At 37.6% G+C, this 25,507-nt stretch overlaps 1 protein-coding gene across 8 annotated transcripts in view; it reads right to left on the reverse strand.

Moving 5' to 3' along the window:
• USP25 (ubiquitin specific peptidase 25) overlaps positions 1-25,082 on the reverse strand; it is a 128,475-nt gene extending 103,393 nt beyond the window's left edge. For 3 of the 8 annotated variants that reach the window (XM_053918260.2, XM_053918259.2, XM_053918257.2), the window contains exons 1-3: positions 24,081-24,101; positions 6,761-6,838; positions 3,431-3,575 (exon numbers count right to left, since the gene is read on the reverse strand). Coding sequence is in view for 1 of the 8 variants with exons in the window: in XM_053918258.2 (XP_053774233.1) it covers positions 3,431-3,575; positions 6,761-6,838; positions 24,491-24,535 (268 nt within the window). In the remaining 7 variants the exon portion in view is untranslated. Of the gene's footprint in view, positions 1-3,430; positions 3,576-6,760; positions 6,839-24,080; positions 24,102-24,490 lie in introns of those variants that run through there. The other 5 variants (XM_053918264.2, XM_053918261.2, XM_053918263.1 and 2 more) reach the window with 3 other exon arrangements.
• Positions 25,083-25,507: the final 425 nt, after the last annotated feature.

Genomic DNA, 25,507 nt, shown 5'->3' on the forward strand with positions numbered 1-25,507 from the left:
AAAACCACAATATCCAATTTGGACAGGACCCAAGCAAGCAATGAAAAAAAGGTGTCTAGAGGTTTTGCTAATAACAGTACAAATGATTTCGGCATTCTGCCAGAACTCAACAGGGTATTATAGTATCAACAGGTACACTACTTCTTAATTCTTTGATATGCAGATAATAAGCTTTTCTTGAAATGTTTTTCTCTCAAAAATGAAAGGTAAAAATGCACTGAAAAGGCCAATGTTTGTCCCACTAACTACTAAAAATGTAATTATTTCTTCAGTATTAAGTGGAGGTTCACAAATATGCATTCTTCAAATCAAATGGAACGGTTTACTTTACCTTCTGGTGTACCCGGATATGCACAAATGAAAATTTCCCCACAAGCCCCAAATGTGACTTCTATGGGATATTAGTTGAAAAGCTAAATTTTTCTAGTCACTAATAAAACTATATTTTATTTCTTGTAATAGAGACCCACAGTTATAAAGTTATATTCCAGCTTATATCAACAAAGAATCATGTGTATTTTGCATTAGATACTTTATCTCAAAGTATAGATATTTTGTCCACATTGTTATAGATGACACACTTAAAGCTGCAAAGCTTTTTTTTTAATAATTTAGCCCTGGTTGCAACAGACATATACTTAAAAAAATGAGTTAAAAAAACAAAAACCCTTGCCATATTTGAAAGAAATAAGTGAAGTAAGTTAAACTATGGGCAACTTTCAAATAACAATGCATTTCACATAAAATTAAGAAAATGCCCAAAAAGGGTTTTTATATGTAGAACAATCCCACGAAAACTTCGAAACACTTTCATCACTCCAATACTACACATTCCTTCAGCATTCAATGCAGTTTTTTCAGTAGAGGCTTGCGTTTGAATACATTTTCATTCGTAATTACTTAGCTTTCCTACCCGCATGTCTTACCACTCTCTCCCAGAATTAAAAATCACACAAAGATTTTGATTCTTCACAATAGTAATTTAAAGAATCTGCTAAATGCGTGACATCTTCATTTCTTAGTTTTAAACCATGTAACGATATGACACTACAAAATTTAAATGTTGAATCAGGGCTACTTCTTAAAGGCAGCCATAGTTCTTAAAACTTTATAAAATATGGTACAAATCTGTTAAATTGAAAAGAATTACTATTACCTCACCAGCTATTTTTCCCAATTTGATACTATTAATAATACAAGCACTACATTACAACTGATCAAGTTTTTTCTCAATAATTTTAAACCAACTTTATGGAAACACTATCCAAATTACTGAATTACTAAATATGAATTGGCATAAGGTTAGAAAAACAGCACATTTTATCAATAAAGAAACCACAAGAGCAAGCAATTTGCTCAATACAACAGTCAATCAGTTGAGGTGAAACCAGAAACTCTATTTTTCTACCATTTCTTTCAAGTGGAATATAAAATTACTTAGTGGATATTTTTCAAGAGCTACACACACACACACACACACAAATTTTAATTATGACCAAATGGGCCACATGCCTTCTGAAATCAGTTTGCCTTTTCCCTCGGTGCACCTATCCAAATCTTCTTAAACATAACATTTTCGCTATTCCTTTGGCAAAAATCTTGAACAGGTGTTAACGTCTAGCTTAAACAATATTTGCTGACTTTCTCACAGCAAGCAAGACATTTTCTTTTGTTTATAAGTCTTACAATCCCTATTCCTCTGAATACCTATACGTGCTATCTCATGTCACAAAGTGTACCAACTGCACTAGAACTCCCAACTCTCATTCTAAAATCTCTTCATCCTTTCTGCTCGAACACTGAACCATGACTGTTGCCTTAACTTTAAGGAGTTACCTTCAATCAACATCATTCTATTTTTCCTTTTTCTACCTAATTATGTTTTTTCTCCAAGCCTCCGGACTTTGAACGGTATGTTATTCTCACATACTAATTCCTCCTCTATTTATACACTTCTCTTTAAAATATCATTTCTTTTTCCTTTTTGTCTTGCAATAATCTTGTTCCCTTTCATCAATTTTTCAAACAGTTTTTTTACACATATAAAAATAATTCCACAAACACTTTTTGAGAAACTGTGACATTCTAGTATGATGGTGGGTCAATGGTCTCTTGCCTTGTTAAGCTTCCAGCTTGGTAAGCAAGCTTGGAAGGCACAAGCAAATAATTTGAAAACAACACAGTACTCTCTAAGAATAAAGTACGCTCTAGGTACTAGAGAAGCACTTGGTCCAACCTAGAGGCCCAGGGAAACACTCCAGAAGAAAGGAGTCTGGAGTTAAAGGCTAGAGGGGATTCCAGACAGAAGGAACAGCAAATGTAAAAACAAAAGACATTAAATAGCATTGGGTGCATGAGAACATCAAGCCATTCTGTATTATCGCAGTGTGAGTGGGAGAAAAACAGTAGAAAATGAAGTTAGAGATACAGACAGAGGCCAGACTATAGTTTGTTTTGAACTTGGATATAAGCAAGGTCTGTCTTAAGTGTATAAAACTCCTCCCATCACCTATTTTCTGTGTAAGATAGGAGTATTCTAGCTTTGGCTAACCTAAGATCATTTGTGCAGGAATAATACAGATTACCCTGAAAATGTGAAATGAAAATATTTTATTAACAAACACTAAGCAGTGTTTAACGCTGATCAATAGCTATAAACATCTATGTGAAGGAGTTCTTCCTGCTTGCTTTCTAAACTTTATAAAAGTCTATAAACAAAATCAGAAATTCTCTTCAAATACCAAATACAAGTTAGTAATCAAACTTTGCAAATCCAGAATGCACAAAAATAAATACCTACACTATTTATAGAGTACAATTATTGTACCATAATAATATATGGAGGTAACTGAACACATTTTTAAAAACTGACTGCTATATAAGCATGAAGTATTCATACTATGAAGAAAAGTTAGAATCCCATGTAAAATTTTCCATACATATGTATGTGTGCATGTGTCTGTGTGTGTTCATTTATTTTGTTACATGGTAATAAATCTTTTCCCAAAATGTTTATTTTGGAGAGGGGTTGAGGGAAAGGAAATTCTATGAAATGGTAAACCTATCAGTAATTAGAAATAATATTTTATCTTCAAAAATAATCGTAAGGCCCCTAAGGTCCCCATTTAAAATTCTAGAAAAGTTTGTTTGTTTAGTAACACCTGTAGCTGTTCCCTATTTCAAAACAACAAATACTATGTGAAATGCTCTATAACAGGAAAAATAACTTAAATACAACCTTTTACTCTTCAACTGGAAAAAAATATATAATGATGCTAATAAAAACATTTGCTCAAGTACACTAAAAAGAACCAAGTTTAAAGTAGCTCTTTCATTGTCCTTCACCTCTGCTTACACAAATATATATATTCCCAAGGAAAATTTTCATTATGCTCTTAATAAAATACTAAGAAAGAGAAAGCGAACTCACTTGTGTCTGCCTGGCTTCCCACACTGATGTATCTGTCATTGCCAGGAAGCGCTGTTTGGTAGTAAGTTGTCTCTTCCTGCTGAGGGGTCTTGGCATTCTTTGCAGTAAGGAAAGCCACTGCCAGCTCCAAGTTTCCATTACTATCCTTCAAATATCAAGAACAGAACATCAAATATTTTGAAATATTTCTATACATCTTCACATGATTTATGTGATTTTCTCCACAACTAATACTTAATAGCAAAAATAGATTTCAGATTTGAAATTATTATGATTCTCATTTTGTACTGTAAATTCATTGTAAGCAAAGTACTATGTAATTCCTATTTGTATTAATTAAAACTACTAACATAATGTAAAAATCACTTCTATAGTTAATTACTTAGTTTTCCATTACTCTCATACCTGCTTAACAAAAGGCAATCACAAACATACTTTTAAACCACTGAAAAAAACTAAATGTCTTCTGGAGCTTGCCATATAAAGGTGTAAAAAATGAATATTCATAATAGTACTTCTGCAAATAAGGGCATTAAAAGATATTCCCTTTAATATGGATGCTGAGTGCATACCTACAGCCAAACTTAAACAAGTAAATGTCAAAGGCTTGTCGAATGAAAACAGCAAAACGTTCTGAAGCTTGACAGTATAAGACACACGCAGAACTCCCAGACAAAATACTCAATATCGACAAAAGAACAACCCTACCCAAATAATAAACACTATATAAATTTTACCCGGACCCAAAATCATACCTGGACACGACTTTATTCTAGCATTAGTTTAGAAGAAAGCAGATGCTAGGAAACTAAGAATTTCTAAAGCAAAAAAACAATGATTTGCCCAGTTATAGCTCTATATTCTCTGCATACTTATCAATAAATATACCACTAACAATGATAGCTAATTCAAGCCACACTAACAAATACAGATATTAATAATGAAGTTATCTTTGTAACACAATGCCAGAACACATAAAGCTGCGTAGGCCTTAGGAACTTGGCCATACATGCGAAGTATAACAGAAAGCCAGCAGAGAGTATTGGACAGAAATGACATGGTATGGCTTACATTTTAAAAGGACCACTCTGGCTGTGTATTAAGAATAGATTATAGGACAGAAAGGGTAGCAGCAGAGACCAGTATCATTTGCTATCATATTAAATATGGGGGATGGTAGAAGTAGAAAGATTAGGATGATCCCAAGATATGAGACCTGAGCGATGGAAGAATGAAGTCCCCAGCCCACCCCATCTCCAAATCTAGTGGCTAGTGAGGAGAGAAAAAAGTCACAGTGCAGTTTGAAAAGCACCCCTGTTTTAAAGTTTGTTATTTATCACAATTACTGTAAGATTCTTACATGAATGATTCATCCAAAATATGGGTATAATAACATATTCTATAGTTAGATAAATAAACTAGCTGTAAAATAATTTGCAATAACGGCTAACATTTATTGAGCACTTACTACTTGCCAATAAATGTGCCAAGTGCTTTTCATATACTACCTGGTACAATAACAAACTGAGTGTACCCAGGATTTGTACAACCTGAAGGTCACTAACTATGGAGGGCTAAAATAGATACTCAAAATTAAATGAAAGTGCTGACATGAATACATTGTGGCTTCCAAAAGGTAACTACTTGTCAGTATAACTGAGTCAAGTCACTATTAAACATCATACAAATTTATACTGGGCAACAGTTAAGGTTTAAGCACACCATTTCCCCCCACCCCCTCCCAGCCACTGATACCTGAAACAAAAGTTAAAAAAAAAAAACTATAGTCACATAACTTACCTCAAAGCAAATATGAACAACAATTAACTTAATTCTTTATTCTTATGTAATTAAGCATATTTTGTTTCCCAAGTTAAAAAAAAAAGTAAATTCCCTAAATTTGCCCCGACAAGGTAACAGGTGTAAGACTCACACTCAGTCATGGAGAATGGGAAAGATACTTTCTGAAAATACTCAAGGGTTAATTAAGTCATATAATCAGAATAAAGAAAACACTGGGAATCATCTAAATGTCAGAATCACAAAAATCGAGGTATGACAGTTTTGCTTCCTCTCCAAATACTTACACAGGCTTCATAAAACCTGCACATTAATAATGCTCTGCACAGTCCTGTTTCATCATTTTTCTGAGGAAAAAATGCTAACGCAAAGCTACTGCTAAAAGCAGAAATTAAAAGATATCCCCTTTAATACGGATGCTGAGTGCATACCTACAGCCAAACTTAAACAAGTAAATGTCAAAGGTTTGTCGAATGAAAACAGCAAAACGTTCTGAAGCTTGACAGTATAAGACACACGCAGAACTCCCGTGTGGCACCCTGGAACCAGGCTGCTCGGTTTCTACTCTAAGCTCCCACATATCCTCGCTGTGTGATCTTGAACGAGTCACTGTAACGTCTGTTTCCTTATCTTCTATAAGGGGATGAGAATAATACCTACCTCATAGAGTTATCGGGAAAATGTCAGCCCCATGAAGTACTCAGAATAGCTCCTAGTACTGGAAGTGCTTAAAGCGTGCTAGTTATTATCACCAGCATTACGACTATGATGACACTCACCTAAAAGATAAATTATTTCTAGAAACAAATGAAGAACTCTGGGCTCAGAAATCAAAAGCTACATAATTAACTTTGCCTCATGGAGCAATTTCCAAAGGATTGAAGCTGTGTTTCAGGCCTAACTGGCACAAATGCTGTAAGTTAAAATGCGTTCTAGTTCTTAAACATCTTTCACGCACTTGATCTTTTCCAACACACAGATCCCTGTGATCTGACTCATCTGGTGCCTCTCTGTGGAAATGGAGACACTGCATAAGATACAACCAAAATGACACAGTTCATTTGTTGCATATACTGAATAGTTTGATGTCGAATATTCTCAAGGTACAATAAGCTGAATGTTAGCCAATTTATACTTCACTTTCTTGGAAGGAAAAATATGTAAGCTTTTGACCCTCTACTAATTTTCTGCTTCATCCCCCTCCTCTGCCTCTTCCTGCTCTCTACCCCACCCGACCCACCACCCCCGTTTAAACTCTAACTCATGGCTCTTCAGTAAAACCAGCTATTAGCATTGAGATTCACACCCCTTCATTCTGTATGGAAAGTGTTTCTTAGGAAGAGTTATCTGTCACTCCACGATACCTTGGAACACTACGTTGCCGCAAGCTAACATGCTCAAAATTGTAGTATGTTAAGTAAGGCTCTTACTTTATAAAAAGTTCTTTCTTGTAGCTCTACTACTAGAACATGGTATAACTAAAAAGCTCAGCTTTCAAATATGGTAGGCAGTGGAAACGAGGGTTCTTACCTTCAAGGCTTGCTGTAGTATCTGGGTGTCATTAATCCCAGTAATTTCTCTTAGCTGATTCAAAAAAGTCTGCTGGTGCTAGAGGAGTGGAAAAAAACAAAATCACTACACGCTGAAATCTGAAAATATAAATGACTTTTCTGGGGGAGGCAAAAGTGCAAAGTAAACTAGAGTAGAAAACTTGAGGGAGACAGAACAAACTTCATTCCTTCAGGAAGAATGAACCCTTGTTGTGGGAACCCTATTCCATTGTCATGTTTCCACCACAAGGGAACTTTTACATTACCCCTCAAGAGTAAGTCTTACTGCATTAGGTTTGTGGCCTATGCCTCACAGCCTCAGCCTATTTCGTCTTGTCTCCCAGGATGAAATAGGGTGATTTGCATGATGGCTAAGCCCAAGAACTATCCCTTGCGCTACTTCACTAGCGGATGGCACTACTGACCGAAATCAGGCAGTTCTGGTCATTTCTCCCTGCCTCTTGGGTCAGCTGGCTGGCATCCAAGCACCTGGAATGTTTGGAAAAGACATGCTTTTGGCAGGCCACGCACTAGGTGGGTTTATTACCATCACGGGGATCCTAAGATGTATTTGAGTAAAAGGAGAACCATCTCATTCTCTAATCTGTCATAACAGATCCTACATAGAATTGATCATTTGCCCAAATTTGCTTTGAACCTGTTTATACTGTTGGTCTATGAGTATATAGTAATTATACTCTATAGGAGAGAAAAAGTGGTGGGTGGATAGGATCCCACAAACACATCCTTCCCTAAACTAGCCCAATTAAGTGCCATGTTCCTCCCTACATCTCTACATTTCTTAAAAGAAGTTCCCAAGACAGCACCATGAAATAAAGTCAGCTCAATGGATACGATATGAAAAGCAAGGCATCAGTACATTAAAGGATCTGACGAAATCTTTCTTGAAGATGTTTTACATTAATCTCAGTAATAATTCAGTCAAGAATCATCAGTGGATGCTAAAAGTACTGGGTGAAAGTTTAATAAGAAACAGGATAATTACATAGTTTCAAGCTCTCTTCCTAGGGATTATAAAGGGAGAAGGAGTAACTATAAAGGAGAAACCTGACGGAAACCCCTCTGCCAAGTGATCAAAGTTAATATTACCAGTAATGGGTTAAGATAATAGTGAGTACCTCCTGCTATAGAACATGATACACCAAGAAGACAATCATCTGTGGTATTCCTGCCAAAAAATGCACAAATTGAATCTGACCTTGAGGAAGCATCAGACAAATCCAAACTGAGGGGCCTGTATCTTCAAAACGTCTGTACCGTGAGAGACAGAGGATGAGGCTCCAGATCAAAGGGGACCAAAAAGGCACGGCAACCGAAAGTGCTGCGCGAGGCCAGACTGCTTCTCCTGGCAAACCATTAGGGGCATTACGGGGACAGCTGGAGAAACACGAATACGGGCTGCTTAGTAACAACACTGTATTAATATTAAATCCCTGATCTTGATAACTGTGCTGTCCCAAATACACCTTGAAGTATTTACGTGGTAAAGGGGCATGTGACTTACTCTCATATGGTTCAGAAAAAAATGTTATGAAAGTTTCTTTCTAATAATTTTGCAACTTTAAATTTAAAATTACTTCAACAGTTTTAAAAGTTTCTGCATGCAGATTTATTGATGTCAGAATTGCAAAATGTGCATTTCAAAACATGCCTGATAATTTAAATATGCAAAATGTGTAATTCAGATGAAGAGTCCTAAACAAATTTCAAAATTAAAATATCAAAGCAATTTTAAAGTCTAGTTTGAGATACCCTAGTCCAAAAGTCTGTTACAGAAACCACATGTATGCATCAGAAATTATATTCAGCTACATGTAACAGAGCCCCAACAAACAGGAGCTTCACCATACTGCAGTGCCTTTTTCCGTAATAGAAGTAGGCTGGAGGTGAGCAGTCCAGATCTGATAAGGACAGACCGTATGATATCAAAGATCTAGGCTCCTCCTGTCTTCCCACAAAACATTCCTACACACGAGAGTCATCAAATGCCTGTCACTCCACGTCGCCTCCTCCAGAATCATGTCCAAGTTTTAGATAATACGAAGGAGAGAACAAAGGACAAGAGGTGTCTGAGAAATGATTGCTCCTTCTCTAACAACCCCATTTATTCAAATACCTTCCACTTAAAGTCTCATTGAGCAAAACAAAGTCAGGTGGCCCATCACAGTTGTAAATGAGGTTAGGAAATGAACCTTTTCAGCTAGGCAAAAATCTGCTCTAAAAATGAAATAGGGTTCTGTTTATAAGGAAAAGAAGGAATGTATATTATATCTGCCATATATATAGATCTGCCAAGCCATCAATTAATTTTCTTGTCCATAAAACTCTGAAAGAGCCAAGAGAACCAAGATTATCGAACAATACATATACAATAAAGTACACAAATGAAGTTAGGGTTAAAATGCCATGAAGAATCAAAATTGTTGAAGAATCAAAATGCCAGATTTACAAAGCTGAAATATAAGAAAAATAAAATTCTCTTTAAACCTGATAACTTTTCCACTTTCATTCAAAAACTTACCGATAACTAGCAATGGAACCACGACTCTCAATATCCAACATTCCAAATTAAAGATGTATAAAAATATTGCAGAAATTCTCCATGTGCAATTCAATGTTTTATTTTAGTCATAATAAAATGCTCAAAAGATATTAAAACCCGGTTTGTAATCTCACCATCACCAGCACTCCAAACTCCATTATTTGCACCAAATATTATTTTCCTCAACTGCAAATTACTCAATCATGGGTCAGGAAAAGACTGTTGAATCACTCCCCCAAATCAGTCATTTGTACAAATGTTGCTGGCTCTTATATACAATGCTGGAAAAATAGAAACTGCAAATGTCCTTCCACTAAAGAAGAGATTCTAAACTTCAATGTGTGTAAGAATGATCTGATGAGTTTTTAATAATGAAGATTACCAGACCACACCCCCCAGAGATTCTGTTAATAAGCATCACAAATGATTTTGATACAGATGAACCTAGAAGTACAGTCTGAGTAAGAAAATACAGTGTATTACAAAATCATATTAAGCTGAAGTGATGGAATTCAAAATAGTACATGAAGTCTGTCTGGAAAAAGTCCACCCATTGTTAATATAAGAAGAACCGTTTGTGCTACATTGATGTAACCTGGCAACCGTGGAAAGTGGACTGGAATGTGCATGTGTGAACACTGACAACTCCACTGTATTAGTGGCAGTGGCAGACTCTGGTGAGTGAGCATGTGTACTGTGTGGCTATCACATTCTAAATGACTGAGGCAGTAGAGCAATGAATCTGCATTAAATTTTGCATTAAGTTTGAACATTCCTCTGTGGAAACTATTCAGATGATTCAGAAGGCCACAGCTATGAGCAACTGGTGATTGGTAGTTTCATCACGACAAAGCATCTGCTCATGCATCACGTCTCATGCAGAGATTTTGGCAAAACAAATCACCCAGATGACTTAGCCCTGCTCCAGCCCAGATTTGGTGCCCAGCAACTTCTGGCTTTTTCCAACACTAAAATCACCTTTGAACGGGAAGAGATTTCAGACCATCAATGAGATTCAGAAAAATACAATGGGACAGCTGATAGCACCTGGGAGAGCTATGTGAGGTCCCAAGGTGCCCACTTTGAAGGGGACTGAGGTATAATTGTCCTATGTACAATGTTTCCTGTATCTTATATCTTCTTCAATAAATGTCTCTATTTTTCATATTGTCTGGCTGGATGGTTTCTGGACAGATCTCATACATACAAATTAATGACAACAAGGTATAATGTAAACACAAATATAAAGCCCTGAAAAGATTACAGAGCCTATGTTAGACTTCTAATTCTTCTCCCATCTCTGTATCCACCACACTCTTTGCCATCTTCACTGCCTCCCATGAGAGACGAGCTGTGTTACCTTGCTGCATTGAGGGTGGGCTTGCCATGTGACACATTTTGACCAATGCCATATTAGCAGACAGCATGGAGCAGACATAAAATGAGCTTGCATGGTTGGGCTGGCCCTCTTGAACTTCTGCAACTTCCTAAAAAGAACATGACCTGGGTAGCTCAGTTGCCCCAGAAGAATGAGGTACATGTGGAGAAGAGCCACGCAACCAGCCTGCCGATCTGTGAACGTGATGATCACATTTTGGTATGCCACTAACTTTTGGAGTGGCTATTATGGTGATCGTTGACTGATACAGAGTGCAATAAGAATACTGAGTACTTTATAAGAAAAGCACCCTCTCTGAGATATGTTCATGGTTTGGTGTTTTGTTCATCTTTGCCGGCTAAATATCCTAGAAAAAAACCCCAGGGATAGTCCTAGCATGGTTCATGATCTCATAAATTTTGACTGAAAATAAAACAATGAAGAGAAAAGCATTGGGGTGGTGAAGAAGGCTAAGTGGGAAAGAGAGAAGGTGAAAGAATTTTCTTAACTAAATTAACAAGAAATGGGAAAGAGATAAAGAAAAATTTAGTTTATGGTATGGAAGCCGCCTCATTTATCAAGTTTCCCCCTGTATTACTGGCATCTCCCAGCTGCGCTGCTTCGGTCTTTGAAAACCTGCACCTTCGTTCTCTGCAATTATGTTTTTGTCGATGCTGTCTCTGTTGTGATTAAGACCCCAGTCTTCCTTTCAAGATTTGCACCTCTCTATTTACAAAACTTCTGGTCTGTGATGCACCCTAATCCTCAACCAAAAACATCCTGCATATGGTTCTCTCCTCCTTGACTAGAAATTTTGGATCCAAGGTGGACCCAACCACTTCCATTTCTAGAGCTTCTTTTCTGACCTCTGAGAAGCTAGTAGGTATAAACTTCTTACCTAATGTATGAGGTGGGGGCAACCTGGCCCACTGCTGGACCAAGGATGTCAAGACAGAATGTTCAAAGAGAGTCAGTGACTTGCAAAAGCCACAATAATCAATAAGCAAAAAAGCCAAGTCTACATACAGGCCTTCAAATTCCTTCCTCAATGTTATTTTTACTGCCTGATGACATCCTCAAGCGCCTACTATGTGCAAAAAAGGGATGCAGCGCTGACGACAGGGCAGGAAAGCTAGCTCTCTGAGTTAAGGGGTGAATGATTCATAAGCCAGTCGTTGGTTCTTCTAACTGAATTTCCAAATATAAATAAAATTGGGTTTAGTGCAGAGACAAATAAAGTCAAGGATTTCCATCTTCAGGGGAAAAAAAGGCAATTTTACAATGACCTCTAAGAAAGAGTTCAAATTTTCAAGGTGGGGGAAAAAATCCCAATTTCATAGAAAATCCGAAGGCATTCTGAAACTTCAGAATTATAGGCACTAAAGCACCGTTAGGCACTAAGTGATAAACATTTCAACGTTACCTATCAACATACTGCTACCATTAGGTATGTAACCACACACACATCTGAACACCTTCTGTATCTACCTGGTAACACTCAGCTGCCCTAGTTCATGTTATCTCTGACCATAACAAGAAATCCCCAAACTTCATTGACAGGTCATTTCAAGTACATAATATGTCCCTCGTGTAGCTCTTTGTAAGTCCCAAGCCTGCCTCTAACCAACTATACAAACAAAACAACAACAAAACCAGCCAAAGAAACAAACGCCAACCCACATAAAAACAAGAACGTGTGTTTCCTGAACCTGCTGTTTTTTTAAATCTGTAATTTATGAGGGACAACATAACCTTGATTTCCCTTCATTTGTAACACTCTATGACCTCTGTGAGGAATTTTGCTGATGTCTAATTCTTGTGGCTTAAAGGATCCTTCCCAGGCCACAGCTATCTCTAGCCTCACTTTGTCTTCCTCTTCCCTCTAACTTTCATTCTCAGTCTAAAAATACCATTCTGCTTTCTAATTCAAAGTTTTTTTTGTTTTTGTGTGTGTGTGTGTATTCAGCTGCCTTCTCTTAAGGTTGGAGATTCTCCTGGAACCACAGAGTTTAATAATATACCATGGTTAATGACCAGACAATAATTCCAAAGAGAGCACGGCCTCTGTTTTGCTCATTGACGCATTCCTGGTAAGTAGTACAGTGTCTGGCATGTGATAGGCATCAGCAAGTATGGGCTGAAAAATGAATAGAGCAGAGTTGGCAGAGGTGAACTGGAGTAAGTTGGATCACAAAGCTTGGACTCATCCACAGGCAAGAGGTACTAACTAATTATTGGAGATGGAACAAACATACATAAATCAAGCCCACTTAACTAATCAGTTAGCTTTCTATAGTGGAGAAAATACTCTATAGAATTTTCTCTATATATTCTATATATTATTTATAGAGTATATATACACTCTATATACTATAGAGTATTTTCTCCACTATAGAGAAAATAGGGGTGTCAAACTCACTTTCACTGGGGGCCACATCAGCCTCGTGGTTGCCTTTCAAGGGCCGAATTTAATTTTAGGACTATATAAAGGTACCATATTTTTCAGACTATAAGACACAGCAGATCATAAGAAGTACCTAGGTTTTAGAGGAGGAAAATAGGGAAAAAAAAACCCATTCCACCACTGCCCCAACCCAGTGAGCCAGGTAAGCTACACTGGGACTATAAGACGCACCCCCATTTTCCTCCCAAATTTGGGGGAGAAAGTGCGTTTTATAGTCCAAAAATACGGTAACTACTCCTTAACTAGGGTAGGAGCAAGGAGCTCGGTGCTGCCACTGGTTAGACTCAAGGTGCCAGGCCAGATAAAACAAGGTGGAGGGCCAGATTCAGCCTGCGAGCCTTGTGTTTGCCCCCTGTGTTCTATACTCTCCTACATCCTACCTAGCATTTCATAGACTTCATTTCCTAGTTCTGTTCCTATCAATACTGCTTCAAGTTGAATACACAACACATTTAGTACTGTTGAAATTCCCAAATACAAATAATCTATACAGTAATCCCATGAATGGTTGGGGTATCTTGTATTTTCCACTGCCATAGACTCAAGGCTTATCTTAATCATTTTGCGTTACCGGCATTTTAAGGACTATATTAATCACATGCCTCTGTGGGTATATAAATCTGAAGGTATGCTTCTTTATTCTTCACTATGTACTTTTAGGCTTAGAAATGTCAGAAATCCTAAATTTAAGAAGTTATTTCCTATCTTTTCACAGAATCCTAGAGCAACATTATTAAGCTTTCACATAATTAAAAAAAATTAATGAAATACTTTATGGGAAACAAGTAGCAAAAGCAATGAATGTAGTTGGTCCTCAATAAATGTTTCCTTCCTTCCTCACCTCACAGTTCATATCCCTACTCACCACTCAACCCCTCAACCGACCTAACAGTTGGATGATGTCCACATCCCTAAAGGAATCCCCCATCCTTATTAACTAACAGATAAAAAATAAATGCATCATAAGAAACTCTAAATGCCGTTTTCCCAAAAATATTGTTCCACAACGCTATAAACTAAGTTCTCACAGAATTAAATATATTTCCAGGCCAAATAAGAACCCAATACCATGAAACATGGTTTCTATGGGAACATGCATTTTGGTTCTGAAAACCCAAGTTGCAAAAAAATCTTTTGGAATAGTGTGTTTTTTGAATTAGAGTGCTATATTCTGCAAAACATGTGGTTAAAACAAAACTTTTGTGAATCATCCTGGCTGGTGTGGCTCAGTTGGTTGGAGTGTTGCCTTGTATACTGAAAGGTCTTGGGGTTCAATTCCCAGTCAGGGCACATACCTAGGTTGTGGGTTCGATCCCTGGTTGGGGCGTGTAAGGGAAGCAACCAATTGATGTTTCTCTCTCACACCGATGTTTCTCTTTCTCCCTTCCTCTCTCTCTCTAAAAATCAATAAATACATATATTTTTAAAAAATTGTGAATCAAATCATATCTTTAAACTACGATCTCTGAAATTGAAATAAAATATGTATTTAACTTGTTCTGATGCTAATAATCTGACTGATTCCTTATATAGTTCTCTATTGTCCAATTACATTTTTATGTATGTCTAGTTTCCTTACATAAAATTTCAGAATTCACTTGCAGGCCAAAAATAAAATCCTTTATATTAATAAAACAAAATAAACATGCTCTAAGTGGAACTTTCAAACTAGAATACTATATAATTCCTAGCAGTTATGTGTATCACAAACAATTACTGACAACCAATAAATACAGTTGTTGGTCATACTAATTACGCATACATAATACACCATACTGACTATTAGAAACTCCATTCATCTAGACATCATGCTAGGTTCATTTAATTAATTAATTAATTAATTAATTAATTTATACTCACACAAGGACATGTGTAGAGGGGAAAGGAAGGAGAGAGAGGGAGAGAAACATGCATGTGAGAGAGAAACGTTGATCGGTTGGTTGCCTGTCATACGCACCCCGACTGGGGACCAAACCGTTTAGGAGCAGGCCTAAACCAGCTGAAACTGACCTGTAATGATACAAATCAGACCAGTGGTTACCTGGAGTAGGGAGTGTGCAGATGCTAGATGGAAAGGGTGGCATATTATCTTCTGGAGTGACACAAGTATTCGATAATGACAAAATTCATCTGATTACATACTTTTACATGGGTGTTTTCTTTTTTGGTAAATTATATCGCAGTAACATTAACTTCAAGAAGTCAAGATGGTAGCTAGTGGGATGTGGAAGGGAGGGACGATGTGGGTGAGGCACTATGGAAAGTTCTAGAATAATAACATACTCTATTTCATGTCCAGGTAGTACAAAGGATAGTAACTTTACTATATTTCTTTAAAGTATACTTAAGTTTTCATACACTGCACATACATCAAAAAAACTCTCAGAAATGATTCATACACATACAACACCAAAAGACAAGACAGAATGATGGAGAAGTAGCTGACAGACAAGCTATCCTCACCTCCCACCTCCGCCCCTGATGCCTGCGTGGAAACTTTCACAAGAGTCAGTTGGATCCAAAGAGAAAAGTACATGCAAGTATTAAAATTTAAACAACACAATAACCCTTAGTTCTTCACAAACAGAACCCTCTTTATAACATGTGTTTCTACAGCTACCTCATGTAAATACTTCAGAAGTGTGTTAGGTACTAAAGTATGGAACTGTCCTTTAAAATCAGCAATAAAACACAATACCACTATCATCACTTCTAATCAAAATTTATTAGTGGTCTTACCTATTACAACAAGAAAACATGTAATTACAGGCATAAAAATTGGAAGTAAATGAATAAAACCATCATAACTTATAAGTATAATCTTTTACATACAAAGTCCAAAATTATCGCTGGAAAAGTATTAAAATAGAAAAGCTTAGCAAGTGGCTGGATATTAGGTTAATGTACAAAAGTCATTTGCATTTGTATACACCAGTAACAAATAACAAATATTCTAAATCACCACATATAGCTGTTTATCAGAAATTATCAACTATCTCGAAAAAATAATGTATAAGAATTATACAGTTAGCCCTAGCTGGTGTGTCTCAGTGGATTGAGCACCAGCTTGTGAACCAAAGGGCTGCCGGTTTGATTCCCAGTCAGGGCACATGTCTGGTTTGCAGGCCAGGTTGCCAGTAGGGGGCACATGAGAGGCAACCACACATTGATGTTTCTCTCCCTCTCTTTCTCTTTTCCTTCCCTTCCCTCTAAAAATAAATAAAGTCTTGGGGGAAAAAAGAAGTATACAGTTAAAGTTACAAACTGAGTAAGAGATATGAAAAAAGACCTAAATAAAAAAGTATACCCTGTTCGTGGAGAGACCCAATATCAGAGAGGTGTTACTAATGCCAAATTAGTCTATAGATTCAAGGGAATTAATAAATAACTCAAACAAGGGTTTCTCAGAGAAAGTGGTATGATTATTCTAAAATTTCTAAGGAAGAATAAAATGCCAGGACCCACTGGAAGAAAAGAAGCAAACTTACTTCACTAGTACTAAAGATTATTACGAAGCTAGAGCATTGCAGACAGGACGGTATTCACAAAGTGAGTGATGGAACAAAACAGCACAGGGGAAAAAAGCATTTTACATAATGTTTTCATATATGACAGAGATGCCATGTCAGTTCAGTTGGAGAGAGCATTTAACTTTTCAATAAGGTAAGATTAACAACAAAAAATCATATATATACATATACTAAACAATAAATTAGATCCCTATCTCATACCATGTACAAAAATTAAAAGCAGATGAAAGAAGGCTGAAATGTTGCAAATATAACTTTAAAAACTCTTAACAGAAAAGATAGATGAATATCTTTTAGATATCAAGGTAGGAAAAAGTTCCTAATTTTAAAGAACTAAAATTAAAAGCATACTTTCAGGAATTCATAGAGATGCAATAAAAAGGAAATCAAAGGGAGAATGAAAACAGGACTCAAAATGAATACAATTTCTTATGGAAACAGAGAGGTGGGATGAGGGGGCTATATGGTTACATATAAGTTACTTTCTAAGTTCTAGCTTTTACACGTAGTGGGTTTATGTATGTTTATTATTGAAAATTAGTAAGTAATTTCATAAATGAAAACATTTGCATATACAGCTGATCGTGAACCAATGTTTGTGATTAATTTCATTCTGTGCACTTCAGAACCAAGTAACATGTATACTATTTACACGAACCATCCAAAAATATGTGACCACCTAGGAGGTAGTAAACATAACATTAGCTTTACAAAAACAATAATCTAGACAATCAAACTAAAAAGTTATCTTAACACATAGGACAAAAGGAGAGAGAAAGAAATGATAAAGTTTGAAGTGAGAGATAAATGATATCTAATATTCAAATAATGTAGTTACAGAAGGAGAAACAATAATTTTAAAGAGTAGAAGCAATAATTTTAAAATATCTTTTTACTGAAAAGAACACTAAAATCTTCAGATCAAAAAACCTAGGCAGGACTGTTAAAAAGATACACACACAAAATTTTAAAAAGTAACATCAGCCCTGGTTGGTGCGGCTCAGTGGACTTATTGCCGGCCAGTGAACCAAAGGGTTGCCAGTTCAATTCCCAATCAGGTCACACGCTTGGGTTGTGGGCCAGGTTCCCCAGTAGGGGGCGCCCGGGAAGCAACCATACATTGATGCTTCTCTCCCCCTCTCCCTCCCTTCCTCTCTGTCTAAATATAAATAAATAAAATCTTTTTTAAAAAAGTAACATCACACTATTATACTATACAGAAAAACATAGTTAAAAGTAAAAGTAAACATCTAATTTTTTAATCTAATTATTAAAAAACTAATTAACTTCTAACATGTAACATGATTAATATTTTTGATATAAGGTACACCTTGAGAAATTTAAAAGGGTATCACTTAGAATTACAATTCGACAGTATCCCAATAAAACCAGGAATGCTGTAAATACAAAGTATGCTATAAAGTCTCATCTTATTGGTTACCGAAGGAAAAACTCATTTTACATTTCGACAGAAAAATATGTGCTTGGATATATTTGTTTAAAATTAAAAGAGCAGAAATGAGAAAGATTTCCAAATCAGTACAGGATATGGAGGCAAGGGCTAGGAAGGTGAAACAATGAAAGCTTGACCACTCCCCCAAAACTGAATGGGAGAAACATGACTAGTGTATGGAAACTCAGATGACAAGAAAAAATTAAATGTATCAGTTATCACCATATATGTGAATGATAAAATCCTACTAAAGACCAGCAAATATACATTGAGTTTGTATTAGATCCATTAGAAATACAAAGAGAATTTGGTGAAATTATGTTAGAAGACATCGACATCTCTCCGAACTTAAGAAATAAAGAATAAGACATTAAACATTCAAATCACACTATAAGTGTTCATTTAATATATACAGAATTCTGTAACTTTCAAAGAATACACATCCTTTTCATGTGCTCATTAAAACCTCAGGTACTTAGTCATAAGAACATCCTAATAAATTTCTAAAACTATTACAAATCATATTCTCTAGACAGTGCATCAAAACTAAAAATTAACAATTTTTAAAATGCAACAACTCGGAAAGTAATCCAAAAAAAATCTTTCAAATAAGGTCAAAATCAAAAAAAAATCAGATGAAAATCCACAGCCCAAAATGCTTTTCATTATTAAACATGATTGAAAACTCACTAAAGGTGAATTGAAGTATAAAAAGAGCAACTACTAGATAGACTAGAAAGGTGGAATCATTAAAGACAAAAGAGAAAATTTTCAAGTTAGAAGACAAACAGAAGTTATATATGAAACGGCTGGATTTTGAAAGCCCAACAAAATAGATTAACATCTAGCAAATAAACATTACTGAGGAAACAAAACAACACAAATAAGAATAAAAAGGGATCTATCTACCTATACAGAGATTTAACAAAATATCAGACTAATATATATGAAAATCTAAATGAAATAAAATCTGATTCTATAAAACATTCTTAAACTCAACCTGAAAGAGGTAGAAAATCTGTAAGATAACAAAAATTTGGAAAGCTTACCTAAAACTTGTAAACAAAATGGTCATTTTGATACATTTATATTCATCAAACTTTCAATGTAACAAGTGCTTATGTTAAATGACAAAAATTCATTTAACACCACCAATTTTGAATGGCTTAACCTAATCCTATAGTAAACAATTCCAAAAGCACAGAAAAACACAAAGAGCATCCTAATGATTTTATGACCTAACCTTACCTTGGAAGCCCATATGCACAAAAGCAAACCACGTAACCAATCTCATTTAAGAATACTGACACCAAACTCTAGATTAAAATTTTGTACAATGAACTTGGAGGTATCATGACTAAAGGAGCTTTTATTATCAGAAAGCCATACAGCACAATGGTAAAGAACAGTGTTCCTGAGCCTCACAATCCTGAGTTTAAACCCCACTCTCGACACACGAACAACGAAATGTCGCTCTAGTTCTCTCATTCCCTTTCCTCAACCACAACGTGTGAGGGAAAATAAATACAGTGCTCATCTACTAAGTTGGTTGGGAAGATTAAATAAAAAAACCAAAGTTTAAAAAACTCTTAGCATAATTCCTTATATAGTATATAGTAAATATTTCAAATGTTATCTATTACAACATTCTTATTGATTATCACATCAGTTGTTGCAAAAAAAAAAAGACATTTGATAGAGTCAACATCCTAAATCTGACTCCAAAACATTTAAAAAACTTGAAACTACAAGGAAATTTCCATGTCACAATGAAACAATACATACCAGAAATTAACATTAATTCTAGTAGTATTCTGTAATCTTAGCTAAAGCAATAAAATAGTAAGTGAAAAAGGTATGAATACTGAAAAGATGTCAGAATAATTATTTGCAAATGACAAGTACTATAAACATAGAATATTAAAAAAATCAATCAACTATTTATTAGAACAGATGAAAATTCATAAAGGAAGCTAGATACAAGGTTAGTACACAAATCAAAATTAGGTGAGAAAGGAAAGGAATAAGAAGAGAATAAACAGCTGCATCCTTACCTCTCTGCCCAAACCAAGTCTTATACTAATAACAAGGTAAGCAACTATTTAGAGCTAAAGAATATTCATTGTATGTAATGTTTACAGCGATTTATATGAGGTATGTCCGGAAAAAATCCAATCACTGTTAATATAAAAAGAACGATTTGCACAACCTTGATGTAACCTGGAAGCCAAAGAGCGTGGACTGGAATGCACATGTGTGAACAATGATGACTTCACTGTACTAGTCAGTGGGGGCGGTAGACTCTGGTGAGTGAGCATGTGTACTGTGTGGTCACTGCATTCAAAGTGACTGAGGGAGTAGAGCAACAAATCTGCATCAAATTTTGTGTTAAGCTTGAACATTCCTCTGTGGAAACTATTCAGATGATTCAGAAGGCTGCAAATAAGGCAACTGGTGACTGGCAGCTTCATCACAACAACACACCTGCTCACGTATCACCTCTCATGCAGTTTTTTGTTGAAACATCAAGTCAACCAAGTGACTCAGCCTGCTCCAGCCCAGATTTGGCACCCTGCAACTTCTGGCTTTTCCCAAAACTAAAGTCACCTTTGAAAAGGAAGAGATTTCAGACTGTCAGCAAGATTCAGGAAAATACAATGGACAGTTGATGGTGACTAGGAGAATTGTGTGAGGTCCCAACGTGCCTACTTTGAGGGGGACTGAGGCATCATTGTCCTACGTACAATGTTTCTTGTATCTTCTTCAATAAATGTCTCTATTTTTCATATTACATGGCTGGACGGACCTTGTAAAATGTTAACTGTCCCCTGAAATGCTGTATTGTATTTTTATAACATTAGATGATACCTAAAATTAGAAAATACTACATTATTTTATCTAAGAAACATACCCTGAATCCAGTTTGTATTGTTTCTTAAATTTTGTTTTAACACTTAATTTGATTAATCTGTGACATTCTTCCCATCTAACTCCCAGTGACTAATGGAAAGTTGAGTGTTGATCCATAAAATTCCTTCTTCCTCTATCCTCTACTATTTTTTAATCCTGCCTATCTTAAACAAATGCATGCTTACATTCACTAAACATTCAGATCTTAAAAAGTCGCTCATGTCTAATCATACTAACTTTGAGGCATTAAATGATGATTCAGAGGCATTCAATGACTCGCCCACAGTCATCGTAAGGTGATTTAGATCCTACCCACCTCCTACTGTCTTTTCATTACACTGCCTCAATTCCAACAGTTGTCCAGTTGGAACTTTCGCTGTTTCCCCATAATGTTAAATCTTAAGATTCAGAGGGAACTAAAATAAGTACTGCAGTTGCATCCCTGTTAGAAAACATTCACTCATTATTTCATCATCAAATATTTACTGAAACCTACTATGTGCAAGGAACTGTTACAAGCCCTATGGTGAAACAAAACAGCCAAAATACCTGCCCTTATGAACCTTACATTTTACTCAACTCAGAAGTATGCATTTAAAGTAAATAGTGTCCAGCTCACTTCACTCTATAAATTAATTAGGTTCCTGGGAGGAAGCATTTTACTGCTGCTCTAAAGAATTCTCACCTGGGACCTGAATCTATGTATCAAATTTCTGAGATCTAAGGATCCTACACTTAGAAAAATAACAAGCACAAAGGATGAAGATACATGTTCAAGAGCAACGGCAGGATTTAACTACATCTGATCTGCCTCCAACTCCACCTCACCTGTATCTGCTAAGGCTCAGAAAAGCAGCTCTCTGCAGCGGTACTACATCTCTTATCTCTGCCATAGCCAAACTTCAGCATGAAGCAAAGAACACACCTGAGACAAAGACAGCCCTTGAGTTATATTATATTATGACAAGCTACCCTGTAGGTAAACAGAAGACCTAGGAAAGTTTTGTGTTGTGCTGCTTTAAAAAAAACAACAACAACAAAGCGATTGTCACTAATCATAATATCCTCTGGAAGGAAAATAAAAAGAATTTGAAAATATAGGAACTGTTCCAACCACCAAAATATAGCTATTTACATAAAACTAAAGTTATACAAGCACTTACACACACACAATTTTTTGAGAGCAGAAAACGGCCTGACATTTTGGTTATGCAATATGCACTAGACAACCCTTATGTTACTAGTAATTCATAAAATTTTGAAGTGAACACAAAGAGTTTCACTTTTGTTTCTTCTGAAGTATGAAGTTCACTTCCTAGTTACTAGCTTGAAGTCCACTTCCTAGTTACCAGCTTGGTGAGTTTAAATCTATCAATTTATTTGAAGTAGGTGGTATAAAGTATTCATACCCAATATTTTTAAAAATAGCTCTAACATAAATAACAAAATAACAGTATATTAATACAGAAAGTAAACAAATCCACTGTTTCTTTTAAAAAATACAAATACCTTGATGAGAGTATGAAAATAATATTGCTCTAAAAAATTCCCCAATATCAATGAAATAATCTGACGTACACTAAAAATAGCATCATGATGGTAATACTTTAAATTAACTACTACTCTCTTTATGTAAGGAGGGGGTTAATTAAACCAGAAAATTGGACTTGATGGCCAAGATCACTTTCAGTAATTTTAATTCTTAATCCTATAAGTTTTTGTATAAACGTCTGAACCACGCAGATCTGTATTATCTGATTCTATGCTAAAGAAGTACTTTAGTCAAAATCAATTTAAAAACTCACAAACTTTTTGCCATTGTTGAAATTTAAGAGGTGTAAAAAACTATTTGCTACATTTCCCATTTTGAAGTAGGCTATAATGTTCAACACTGAAAGTAACTATAAAGAAAAAAGATACCAAACGTATTAAATATAACAATATATATAAATTTAACTAATTTATATATTTAGCTATCAAGTATAGTTAAATATATAGATTTAGTATACATGACCACAAAATCCTGTTCTAAGTATTACCATTTTATCAAGTACTAACTAGAACATCAAAAACTGAAGCTTAAGACACTCTAAAACAGTATAGATGGGATCAGGAGATAAACTGTTCTAAACTCCCATTATTAAATCTAGAATTATTTCACTGTAAATAAACAGCACTCTGATATAACCTTCTAAATTTATCAGTGACAGTTAACTAGAACACACAAGAATTACAAGAGAACTTTCCCAAAGGGCCTAAAATAACAATGCACACTGCCCTTGCTCTCCAAAATTTCTGAGCATCTTCAATTACCTCAAGTACTATCATAAAACTCTAAAAATAATCTCAAGTCAAAAACTTAACGGGCTGTGAACACACACACAGACCATTTTAGGACAGCAGGCCTTATTCTATACCCAACACAGGTATGCCCAAACTACGACAGGGTGGGGCAGGCATGTTCACCCAGATAAGCCACACGCGACTTTGCTCCCAGCAACGCGTCGATCTCCCCAATTCCAACACGACTACAGCAATGTTTTCATTTTATCCAAAATGCTTCTCACACTAATGACAAAAAAAATTAAGTCACAGCCAACTACTCTTCAGGATAGATATAGTTCAAGCCATGAGAGTGCACTTGAGATTCTGAAAACAAAATCTAGAATGAAAAGAGCGTCTCTCACTACGGACTATGTAACATCTGAAGCTTCACAAACAGATCTTTTAAGTGACCATTTGAACGTGTGACTGAGGCCAGAGTAAAGGGTGAAAGATGGAACAAGGTCAAACTTAGGGGACAAAAGATTCCTGGAATAAATATGGCCAGAAGGGTTTCCTTTCTTTAGGGGCATTTCCTGTATTAAGAAACGGAAAGAGGAAAGGGAAACCAAATCCTTGTACAAACAGAGTCCACCTGGTAAACGTACCTGCCCCGCCAGGCGAACGATTCAATTCCCGAGGAGACCCTTTTGCAAATAGGAGGCCTGGAATGGTCCTACCTTCGAAATACAAACTGTGCTCAGAAGGGATGACAACTGGCTGTTCTTTTTCTTCTTCTTTTTTGAGGACAAGTTTAAGAAGCCAGATAGAGGAGTGTAGAAATGAGGGTCGCTCTCAATAAACACCAGCCACCGTTTGTTACAAAAAAAAAAAAAAACAACAATCGGCAAGAAGGAAGTGGATTGAAACCCGCCAACTACACCCTGCTTCCACAAACAGCTCAGCACTGGGAGCGACGCCCCCAAAGGCGACGGGCAGGGGCAGTAGGTGGCGGAGGAGGGAGCCCGGGGCAACCGAGGCCCGAGCGGCGGCGGGGGGAGGCCGGGCAGCTCGCGGCCCAGGCGGGTGCGAGCCGCACGTCGGAAGGAGGAGCGGCGCTGGACCACGCCGGCTCGCGGACTTGCCTCACCTTCTGTGCCGCGCTCTGCTGCAGCACATTCTGCTCCACGGTCATGGCCCTCGCGGCACCGGCGGCGACACAGGCGGCTGCGTCCGGCTCCCCGCGCCTCCGCGGGCCCCGGCTGCCACGCTCCGCCGAGCTCCAAGGAGCAGCGGGGACAGCGGGGGTAGACAGCGCCCCCGCCAGCCAGGCGCGAAGGTGATGGCGGCTGGCGTGCGCGGGCACCGCGGGCTGGCGGGGAGGCGCGGACAGCGAGGGCCACGGCTGCGACTTCACGACTCCGTACCGCGCGCCCTCAGCGCCGCTGGTCCGCTGCTGCCCGGGCCCGGAGCGGGCGGCGGACTCGGGGACGCGGGAGGGCGCGAGCTAGCTGGGCCGCGTCACGCGCGCGCGCGCGCGTTCCCTCGCTGGCGCTCGAGGGCCACTGCAGGGAAGGGAGAGGGAACGGAGAGAACTGCCGGACAGAATGGCGCTGTCCTCCTCCAGCTCGAGTCCTTCTCCCTTCCCTTCCCCCACCGACCGTCACCGCCCCTGCCGAGCGACTCCGCCCCCACTGAGCCGCTCCCGGCGGCCGCCCTAACCCTACATTGTGACCCGCGGGGTGGAGGGGCAAGGCGGGGCCGCCTTGGAGTCCCGCCCCCCCGGGCCGGGCTCCTCCCCTCCTGGCGCGGGCACGGCGCTACCGAGTGCCGCGAGGGCGCGCCCCGCAGGCCGGACCTCTGAGCAGCTCCTGCGGCTGGTTACGCGACGGCAGTGGTTGGCTCCGCGACTTTCCAAACCGAGGCCGGAGGGGCGCCCGGTGACTGTCGGATAGTCGGCTCTCCGAGCTACTTCAAGTCAAAACATTTCCCTCTAGGCCCCATAACCTCCCCAAACCGTTTTGGGTCCCGAATCCCGGCTCCTTTCTATGTTCCCCGTCCTCTGCCCGCGACTTCTAGGAACTTCCCAAGCAATAAACTTGCTTGAAGGGCAAAGTCAAGAGTGACTTAAGCAAATAGCTGTCAGAAGTCCTTTTGCTACAATGTA

This window comes from Desmodus rotundus, chromosome 2 (genome assembly GCF_022682495.2).
Source record: "Desmodus rotundus isolate HL8 chromosome 2, HLdesRot8A.1, whole genome shotgun sequence".
In the NCBI taxonomy this organism is placed as follows: domain Eukaryota; kingdom Metazoa; phylum Chordata; class Mammalia; order Chiroptera; family Phyllostomidae; genus Desmodus; species Desmodus rotundus.